We start from the raw sequence: 11,289 nt of genomic DNA, 5'->3' as shown, positions 1-11,289 counted from the left end.
TGTTTTTCTTTCTCGGCGACACTGCGGAGCTTAGCAACTTTTCCGATGGCGGCATTGAGTTTGTTCCCGACACTAGAGTTTGCGGTGGCAGCGGAGACGAGCCTTGGGTACATATATGAAGACAGAAAACTAACCTAAGACTGTTTATTTTTGTATTTACTAACTCACGCATTGTTTTTTTCCCTTAGACTTGCATGTAATAATGACAGAGGACTTGCATTTTTATTTTGGTAATAATAACTAAGCTTTATTGATTATCAGAAGAATCAGCTAAAATAAGGCTACGAAGTTTGACAGGGAGAATCTCATGATCAACAGGATAAGAAGAAATTAGCGTGTGATACTAGATTTGCAGACCGTTTAACAAAACCAATTGAGACATTACTTGATTCAGCAATTAATCCTCTACACTCAACAGTAATTAAGAAAAAGGAGTCACTTAATCTGTTTATTTTTGTATTAACAAAATCACAGATTATTCCTCTTAGCTAATAGTTTTCCATATTAATAATTCTTTATTTAGACATCATAAATCAATTTTCAGAGTGGCTGAAACATCACTTGAACTCCATAATGAGGTTTTAGTATGAGATGTATGTGCGGCGAGTGGAGATAACTCGGGGACAGCGTGAAGGAGTAGCGCTGCAAAATCATCGCCAGAGCAATCTTGGCTTCAATCACTGCAAAATTTAGGCCTAGACAAGAGCGAGCTCCGAGTCCAAAAGGAATAAAAGCGGCAATATTTCCTTTAGTAGCTTTGGCAATCCCATCAGAGAATCTCTCTGGCTTGAAAAGATGCGCATCGTCTCCCCATATTTCGGGTTCATGGTGGATCGCTAGAATCGATATTTGGACTTCTGATCCAGCCGGAATCATGAGCTTTCCCAGTCTAACATTTTGCTCGACACTTCTTCCAACCATTGAAACCGGCGGATATAGTCTTAGCGTCTCGTAGATGACCATGCCCACCTGGATTACAAAACAAGAACTTATTACTCGAAATATTTTTTCAGTAAAATATAAAAATATTGAATTTATTACGGTTTTGAGTCTTGAGATTCCATTGGGAGTCGGGTTCTGTTTCCCGAATAATTCCAGCACTTCCTTTCTTGCATTCTCTTGCCAATCTGGGTTCACGGATAGAAGGAATATCGCCCATGCAAGCATAACGTTGGTAGTTTCTTGTCCCGCAGAATAAAGCACTTTGCATTCCTCTATGATTTGCTCCATCGAAATCCTCTGATTTTCATCCTTGGCGTTGTGGTGGCCATTCAGCAAAATCCCAAGAAAATCTTCACCGAACGCTCCATCTTCCTTCATCGCCTTCTCTTCTCTTTTCTTTATAATTCCAATGATGGATTCACGGACTGTTTTATCGAGCTCCACAGATTCAACGTGATCCCGATTGTTGCTGCAAGTATCATGACTCATTTCATTCCAGTATGTTATGTCACAAGAGGTAATAATATGCTCAGATAAAGGAGAGATTATTATTACCACACCATCCCCGAAATCCACTGTCCAAGTCTGTTTCGGAATGCTAAAACGCCCAACTTTCCCAAAGACTCGAAAATGGCCTGTCCTTCTCTGTAACTGCTTCCAAAGGCTGCACTTGAAATTGCTTCCCAAGTCATGAGCTTGAATTCTTTGTGCACATCCACAGCCTTTCCCTCTCTCTGTCTCAATCTATCGATCATCTCCTCACAACTCGAGAGGATCATTGGAATCATACTCTGCCCCAAATAACGATCCCATATATATCTCAATCTATTTACAAAGTTTATATCTGTTATTTATAACAGCTTGGACAAGAACTTACTTTCAATCTCTCTGCATGGAATGCATGGTTCCCCAACTTCCTCATCTCGGCCCACTTTGCACCGTTTGCGAATACAATTCCATCTCCCACGAGTTTTAACAAGAAGCCATTATTAATCTTCGGTTTGAGAAACACTCCGTGTCTATCAATCAACACCTCTTTCGCCAACTCTATGTCAGTCACCATCAACTGAGCTTGACTACCCATCCACTGAATATAATTCTTTCCTGTTGCACAGAGTCCACACAAATAATCAATAAAAAAAAAAAAAAAAAATTACATTAGGCTGAAGGGAAAACTATAAAGGAAAAACTCGGAAAAAATGTTATCAAGTAATAAAGTGTTAGAATAGTTACCGTATAGTTTAGTCCAAAACTGAACATGAGGCTGAAGCCTGGGAAATATGTTGTGGGACAATGAGCTGAGAGGCACCGAAGCCGCTTCGTTCTCCATCCTTATAACCTCTTTGTTGTTTCCATGGATGAGTTTGTAACAAGGTCCTGTGATTCCCTGCGACTCCATGAAGCGCCGGTACCGATTCGGAGCCCACCATAGCTTGTGAAAGACCTTCAAGAGGGCTAAGAGAAGGAAAGCAATAAGAAAGGTCCAAGAGAAGATGGTTAGCTCACTAATCATTTTTGGCTGCACTGTGGCTACTTAGCTCTGTCCGAGACTATTTATAACATTTGATGATGCCCATAATGATATTGCAAAATTGAAACGTTTTTCTTCTTTTGGCTTTTACTTTAAATTTTGTCCCACGTTCCCCACTTTCTATTAGGTCATTCGTCTAGAAAGTTATGTATGGTAAACTATTTTCAATTTTCATATGGAGAAAAAGCGTAATGAATATTTTAAAGGGATATTAAGCTATATAGCCATATATCCTATAAGTGTTTCGTAATATAGCTCACGTTTTGTAAATATCCTATAAATAGTTAAGACATCTTATTTACGGGATAGAAAAAGACTGTTATAATCCACCGTTCATTATTTTTAGCTCATTAATTAAAAATGTAATCATATAAAAAAAATAAGCAGTTAATAGGATGCACGTATGCAACTTGGCCGAAATTAATAAAAGGCAAACATGTAAAAAAAAATAAGCAGTTAATAGAATGTCACGTATGCAACGTGACTATTTACAAAAAATTTATAAAAGGTTGGCTAATTTACAATTTCTATAATTTAGGTGGTTTACATAGATAATTTTTTGTATTTTAAAATTAGCTTTTCGAATCTCGTATTACAAATTTAACGTTTATTTGTGTCTCATTGATTGTATACGATGGAATTTCCAATTTTTATAATATGTGTAGATTCAAGCTTTGCTCTATAGATGTATAATAAAGAAAGAAAAAAAAAATAACAAAAAATACAATTTAGTTGATGAAATAAGTAAAAAGAGTGAAAATATAAACGTGATAAGAAGTCTAATGATGCAAGTCAAAAGTCGAGTACAGCTAGTAAAGAATAAATAATTTCAATAAAGGTTTTCAAACAATTATTCAAGGGATCAGACGAAATAAAATTCGGAAAATGATTCAGATGCACTGTGTGTTGTGGATTTCCACCGCTCTTTAGATCTATTTTTGTGTCACGAAAAAGACGAGCGCTGTCTTAAATATTTTCTGGATATGTTTTAAATTGTTGTCATACATATATATATTAAGTAAGTTAGTTTCTAAATTTTGTAGTTTTTTTTTTTTTTTAATATTACCTAGAGACGCGCTGTGGAAGCAAATCACTTTCATGAGTGGATAAGTTGAAGAAGAAAACTACTATAGAGATAAAAAAAATATATATATAAAAAAAAAATTAAAATCAACACCTTCTAGAAGTATATTTCTTCAAATCTTTTTAACTATGCTTTAGATGAACATCTTTGTGTGTTTAAAGTCGATTGAACTAAAAAAAAAAAAAAAAAAAAAAGAAACTGGTTGAAGGTGGAATAATGGACTCAATCAACTCGGCTTTCCTGTTTTGACAAGTATCTGTGTCCATACGCAAGAGCTATGTAAAGTAATACATCAAATGTGATCTTAAATTCTAAAAAAGGCCATGTAAAGCAATAAATAAAAGTAATTCAATTAATAGACGTGTCTCAAATTGTAGGCCTGGAGACTATGAAGACGGGACGCTTTAATATCTATAATGTATCGTCATGTGTTCAAATTTTATCTATCCTTCTAGAAACTAGTTTATCTATGTCTCTATCATTTTGTATACTAGGATCTATGGTCCCAGTAACATTTTATGATACAATAGCGACCTTTGTATAGAGATTGACAAAGAAAATGGAGATCAGGATAATGACTAGAGAAACATAGGTGGTCCGTCCAAGCATGGCAAAACACTGAGAAAATAGTTGTCTTTCATTTTATGCAACGAGACAATGTAAACAAGAAAAAAAAAATACTTTTGTAATATATTTGTAGTGTATTAAAGTAAAACGAAACAACTATGCTATATAGATATACTTTTATGCTCTTGGTTGGAGTTAGGAAGCATTTTTAGGGTGACTAATTTGAAAAATAAATAATAGGGAGCGCTTAATTGAAAAAAAAAAAATTAAAGTTTGATTTTTAAAGGTTGATTGGTTTCGATTTTTGATTTTTGGAATTTTATTGGCTAGAATGAGAAAAGCGTGAGTAACGAAATTTGGTTCGCTATTGCTCTGATATCTAGTTGCTGAAATCTAAGAAAGCCTTCTCATGTATGTTGGTGTGCTTGTTCGAAGGTCTGTATTTGGAGGTAGAGCTCAGAGCCGGCTCAAAGAAATCGGGGGTCTTGGGCGAGAAAAAAATAGAAGGCTTTTTATAATTATATTTAAATTTTTAATTTATCATTAAACAAAACATTAAATATGAAATTATAAGACAATTGAATTAATTTAAAAAAAGAGTCATACGACAAATTAGAAAGCAAGAAAATTACACAAAATCCACTTTCTTGCTTTTTTACATGCCAATTAAGAAATTAAATCATTATACTCAAGTTCGTCTAATAACTCTTTTTCAACTGGCAAAATAGCAAGTCCACTGATCTTTCTTGGCACATAGATGACCTCAAATAAGACTTTATCAACTTCAACTTGGAAAAACTTCTCTCTGCTGAAGCAACGGAAACATGAATAGTCAACATTATTCTATAAGCAACATAAGCATTAGAAAAAGAATCAATGTGCTTAATATAATTAAGTATTTCCATTGAATTGCTATCATCCTTTTGAAAAACTTCCCTTAAAACCTTTAATTCATAAAATAAATCCAAACTATCTAAATCAGAATTTCCATCATACCTTAAAAAACATTCAAGATTAAAACAACATTTTTTCAAAGTATCTTCATCTAATAACTTAAGTTTTTTTAAGTTGAACATAAAACCAAATAGATTTTCAAATACTTTAAATTGTTCAAATCTAGTTCTAAGAGAAGTTATTACTTGATCAACCATAAAAAGAAAATACTCAATCCTAAATAACTCCTCGAGAAATCTTATGTTATCATCAACATCATTTTCTTCAAAATGTTTTTTTTTTCTACGAATAACACTTTTTTCACTAAACGTAGGATATATCTTCATCTCATTTGCAATTTCTTTTGCGGAAATCATAGCATATACAAATCCATTTTCACGATAATTTTCAAAAAAAGAAACAAGGCATTTTAGTTGATCTATAGCATCGTCGATGTGAATATATTCACTTTGAAAGTTTTTGCTAACCGAATTGACAACAAACAAAATATCATACAAATAGTCATACCTAGCAAAAATTCAAAATCCTCCAATTCATATATTGCTAGACATTTAGCTTCACTCTTTATTTTCGGATCTTCACTTGTTTCTTCTAACTCGAATAAAGCATCTCGAATTGTAGGAGCTTGAAATTTAATTGTCTTAATACTTTCAATATGAATTTCCCAACGAGTTTGTGATAGTGACTTGACTGTAAGATTAGATATATTATTTTTCAAAATTTTCCATCGTTTGGGAGAAGAAGAAAATAATTAATAAATTCGTCGAAGAACTACAAAAAAAGATATGGCCCTAACACAAGAGTTTGCAACGTCACAAATTACTAGATTAAGACTATGACAACCACATGGAGTATATAATGCTCTAGGATTTACATCTAATAATCTTTTTTGCACACCTTGATTTTTTGCTTTCATGTTAGATCCATTATCATATCCTTGACCTCTTGCATACTGTATATCAAGCCCTAAACATTTAAGTTCTTCCACAAGCTCATCAAAAAGTCTTTTTCTGGAAGTATCGTCTACATTTAGAAATCCTAAAAAATATTCTTGAATCATAATAGGATTTCTAGAAATATCTACGCCTTAAGATCATAGTCATTTGTTCTTGCTGGCTTACATCCGGAGTACAAACAAGAATAATAGACTAGTATTTAGCTTCTTTTATTTTTTTTCAAAATTGTATTTTTCACCTCTTTTGCTAATATTTTAATCAATTCATTTTGAATATTATGCCATAAGTAATGATTGTGAATTTCACCAGTTTGAATACGACGAATATGCTCTTTCATGATTGGCTCAAATTCACTAATCATTTCAATTAAACTAAAAAAAATTCCCATTATTCTATTGAAATATTTTCTCATTACTTCCACGAAAATGCCAAATTAATTTTTGCTAGACTTTTCACAATGGCTATGATTCTTACTAAAACATTTTTCCAATGTTCATTCTCTTTATTAAATTTTTCTTGGACATCTTTGTCAATTGTTTTATTCTTAGATAATCCTACTTCAAAATCAAACCAAGCACTCATATTAATTAAATGTTCATTGCTTGTCTCGTGACTCTTCAACTTGTTACTAAGATGTTTCCAATCTCTAGTTCCTTTATTTCCTAGTTGACTCATACATTGTTTAACACCAAATAGTTTGCAACAAAAACAATATACTTTGTCGAAATCTTTAGAATAAACCAACCATCTCCTATCATGTTTCTCTCCATTTGATAAATTTCTTACATAATGAGAAATTGCAAAGCGTCTAGAATTTCCATCTTTGGAAAAATTTATATCACTTTCTCGTTTTGGACCATTCTCTATTACTACTTTTTTTAACTTGTTATCTAAATTTTTCCATCTTCCCGGATCATAAATACGTCTCAAGTCATCATTGGTTTCTTGATTTTCATTATCATCTAGTGTATTCTCAATTTCATGGGTATTCTCTACAATTGGGTCATTACTATCGGCTAATACTTCTTCATTTATTTCTTCATTCGATTCCTTGCTTGAATTTCCTTGATCTTTTTTATTGCATAAAATAAAATTTTCAATTGCTCCTTTTTGTGATTTAACAAAACTTTCTAATTTTTTTTTTAATTTTTTCATATCCCGATGGGTATTTCCTATTCGACATATCTAACACTAATAACAAATATGTTGGAAAAAAACACAACACACACAAACAAAACTGATAAAATAAAAAAATAACAAAACAAATAGAAAGCAAACTAATATTAAAAATAAAAAAGGTTAAAGAAAGATAAATTATTATTTTATGTGATTATTATTTTGGTTATTGTAGGTAAATTATTAATGGACAATTTTTTATGTTGGATCCTCTATGGCATGATTTTAACACTAGTACACAAAGCTTTCACGACACGAAAACATTGTCGTACAAGCCTTTTACGATAGTTTTTTGTCGTGCAAGCCCATGTCGTACAAGCTGGTACGATAGTTTTGAATAATGTTGTTTAAAGTATTTGCATGACAGTTTAAATCCGTCGTGCAATGGTTATAAAACTGTTCACCTGTCGGGGTTAATAATGTTCACTGCGGCAGAAGTCACTGCACGACATAGTTATAACTGTTGTGTATGCTAGTTGCTTTTAAAAACATCCAGCTACGGAGCAAAATTTGTTCTCTGCCGCAGAGGATGTGGCTGTACTCAAGTATGGTTGTGGCCTAATACCAAGTCTGTAGTCCTCTAGTTGCCGCAACACCTACTTTGTGAAGCTTTGTTGCTTATAGACATATATCAGTTTTCTAGTGAAATGAAATCATGTTGTCAAGTCGTCATTAAACTTGACAACAAAACTTATATAAAAACATATCTCCACAAGAAAAAACACATTTACCATTTTTAACGTGACAATGTAGTGATTATTTAAATAATTTCTTTCGAAAATGTTATGGTGAATATAAATTTGAAGCCATATATATGTACATATTACGCATTGATAGACAAATATACCTCACTCTATGCATGACTAGTCCTGGCTTCGGAACAAATCCTTGACGAATCTTATAATCGATTTTCTAGGAACTCGTCACCGTCTAAACAATTTAACACAACTCACAACACGATCAACAATCCAAAAATCCAAAGTTTCAAATACAATTTAATATTCAAATCAAGGCACTACTCAAAACAATCATACTCAGCACAATTCCAATCGGAAATTCCTAAAATCTGAAAAGTCCCAAATTACAATCAGAAACCCTAATTTTTTCCTCAATTTTTCAGACGTAAGCGCACAGAATCAAGAAGGAAACCAAACTATCCACAATATCGAACAAACATTCACGAATCAATAAAACAAGCTTCAATTCAGAATATCCAACTCAAAATCAAGCTAAGCCATAATTCCCCCTTTCGAAATTTCAAATAAAGGAAGAAAAGAGATTTGAGATTTCTATTACCTCAAAATGAATATGAGCATCGTTGAACTTCAACAAGTTATAGAAAATCTCGACAATTACTCTTCCATTTATCTTTCTTAGATTTACGTCGAAACCCCAAAAGAGACAAAACAAACTTAATTACAAACCCTAAAAAACTCGAATGCTCAAATTTGAACAAAGAGGAAGGAGAGAACTCGAGACTTGCCTCGCATAATTAAAGACCACAAACTGCACTAGATTTCATTATGAAATCATTTCCTCTCCATGTCTCTCTCTCGGATTCTTTTCTCTCTTCGTCTTTCTCCTCCAAGGTCTCACGCCGAAAACCTCGGATGGAGACATTGAGAGAACATAGGATAAGATAAGTGAGGGGAAGAGAGAGAGAGAGAGAGAGAGAGAGAGAGAGAGAGAGAGAGAGAGAGAGAGAGAGAGAGGGGTGGAGAAGAAAGATGGGTAAAGTGCAGAGAAAAGAGGGTGAAAGAATAAAGGGACAAGAGAGAGAGAGAGAGAGAGAGAGAGAGAGAGAGAGAGTTGGAGATGAAAGGAATGGAGTGCCAGACGGGGATGGATAAGAAAAGACTTACTTGTTTTTCAAGTTTTTTTAGCGCGAGTTCAAATATATTAGGATTTCGCTACCTGCTCTCCGGCATGGTTAAAGTTCACCACGGCATAAAGTCTGGATACTCCGCCTCTCCTCGGCTAATAAATTTCATAACTTTATTTTATTAATAACTTCAGCAAGAATTACAAATAAATCTTCTTGTGGGCAAGAATTCCTAACAATCTCCCACTTTGACCTAGAGAAGATGTGGCATGTTTCTAAGACCCATCCCTTCTATTTGTTTATGAAACACACGTTCATGCAGCCCTTTAGTCATCAGATCCGTGATGTTATACAGCGTCGAGATCTTCACGACAACCTCGTCTCCCCTACGAACTATCTCCCTTATCAGATGGTAGTTTCGTTTTATATGCTTTCCTCTCTCATGGATGCAAGGGTCATTTGAGTTTGCAATTGCTCCAGTGTTTTCATAGTGAGTTGCATAGGCTCATTCATGTCAGGAACTACCTCCATTTTGGATAACAAATTCATAAGCCATTTGTGGCTGATGGGGAACAGACTCAAGGCAGGGGTTGAAGTGGAGAGAGGTGAAGAAGACGGGTCGTTTACGAGGGACAGTGTGTGCAAATGCCAATCCGAACGGTGATGGACAGAGATCGTGGGGATATCGGGAGAGAAGTCAGAGCGAATCGAGCTAAGTTGACAGAGCTTCTTCACAGGAAAGATTTAGAGTCGTTTTATGTCGACAAGTTCAACAATAGCCTTTGCAAATTTATAATTTTGGAGTGATCTTCTCAATTTTATAATGTTGACGTAATGCTCTCATTAAGCGAGTTCTTTATGCTGCTTCATTAGAGAGCTCAAGGTCGGACTACCAAGACTGTATCAATCGCTCTAGAACAAATTAAATTTTCACACGTTTTAACAACACCATCATATACCCCTTATTACAAATCACACATCTTATAATTAATATTATTTACTTCACATATAAATTCAAATGCCACATAAATTTCCAAAAAAACATTTTGGAACTATTTTTAAAAAATAAAAAACCATGTTGTTTGAAACATAAATAATTTGTGCACGCACCAATTGTAAACGATTTTATCTACAAATCACGAAATTTTAAACACATATTGAAAAGATTTCCAATATTCATCTATAAATATTCCAAATCAAAATCATAGTTGTAACTATATGAAACAATATTTATTTCAGAAACGCACCGAAATTCATTTAAACTAGAAATATTTTGATAATTATGGCTCATAAGAAGTTTTCATTCTGAAATGACTAAGTTTCGGAGTTTCACATCTGGTATCTCTAATTCACGCGGGAGGAAAAAGACTTAAGTACCCCGGATTCGTAACTCGCGCGAACAATTTTTTGAAGCTATAACTTGAACAGCTGTTATAATTTGTTATTCCAAACTTAAAACTATGCCACAAAGAATCCAACAGATGTTAGATGTGGCAAGTTGGACCACCGATATGCAAATATCTAACAAACCCGAGGCCTAGTATTTTTTTCATTTATTTTTTTATTTTTTATGAATTAGATTCAAAGCGAATTCTATGACGATCCAAAGTACAACATGAACTACCTTACGGATAATATTTTCCTAATTAAGTTGTCAAATTTTATCACACGCTAGCTATAATTTTACAATAAAGCACAATTTTGGTGCACGCGACATAAATAATTTTTGCTAAGCATTTTTCTTTGTAATGTCTTATATGCGAGAATATTTGAAAAAATGGAATAAACTTTGTACAAGATATATCTCATCATTTTTCTCTAAAAAATAATAAACAAAATTGTCTGCTGATATCTTTGGTTAAATGAAAATATTCTGGTGTATCCTCTTACTTATAGAATATGTATCCTGGTGAATTAATGTTGCCTAATATTCCAATGACTAGCATGACTTTTATTTGATGATAGAAACAAGATATGCATACATGGGTTTATCTTCAAATATATTCTTACATTTATTAGACAATTATGCAAATAGAATTTTTTCAATAATGTTTGAGAAATAAGGCTTTTGAGACGAGAGATTTAGATATACAAAATGAAATTAGTATGTGATAATAATGAATACAAAAATTGTCATGTATTTATATGTGTAATCTTAACGACTAAATATAGACACGGACAGTATTATCATCCAATAATTAAATAAATAAATAAATAAGATTAATAAAACAAAATCAGGCGTGTCTGTGAACATTCG

The 11,289-nt window shown here is 33.2% G+C and overlaps 1 protein-coding gene across 1 annotated transcript; it reads right to left on the bottom strand.

The window, feature by feature from the left end:
- Positions 1-320: 320 nt before the first annotated feature.
- LOC149402665 (cytochrome P450 CYP749A22-like) lies at positions 321-2,464 on the bottom strand. Its single transcript, XM_089609754.1, has 5 exons — positions 2,176-2,464; positions 1,820-2,046; positions 1,498-1,733; positions 1,042-1,411; positions 321-969 (listed from the first exon to the last, which is right to left on the bottom strand). Exons 1-5 carry the CDS (start codon positions 2,453-2,455, stop codon positions 541-543), a joined length of 1,542 nt encoding a protein of 513 aa, XP_089465880.1. The 5' UTR covers positions 2,456-2,464; the 3' UTR covers positions 321-540.
- Positions 2,465-11,289: the final 8,825 nt, after the last annotated feature.

Source organism: Urtica dioica, chromosome 3, assembly GCF_054948205.1.
Source record: "Urtica dioica subsp. dioica isolate 48M chromosome 3, U.dioica_male_clone48M_v1_H2, whole genome shotgun sequence".
Classification (NCBI taxonomy): domain Eukaryota; kingdom Viridiplantae; phylum Streptophyta; class Magnoliopsida; order Rosales; family Urticaceae; genus Urtica; species Urtica dioica.
Note: the sequence above shows the minus strand (reverse complement) of the source record. Positions and strands in the feature narration are given on the sequence as shown.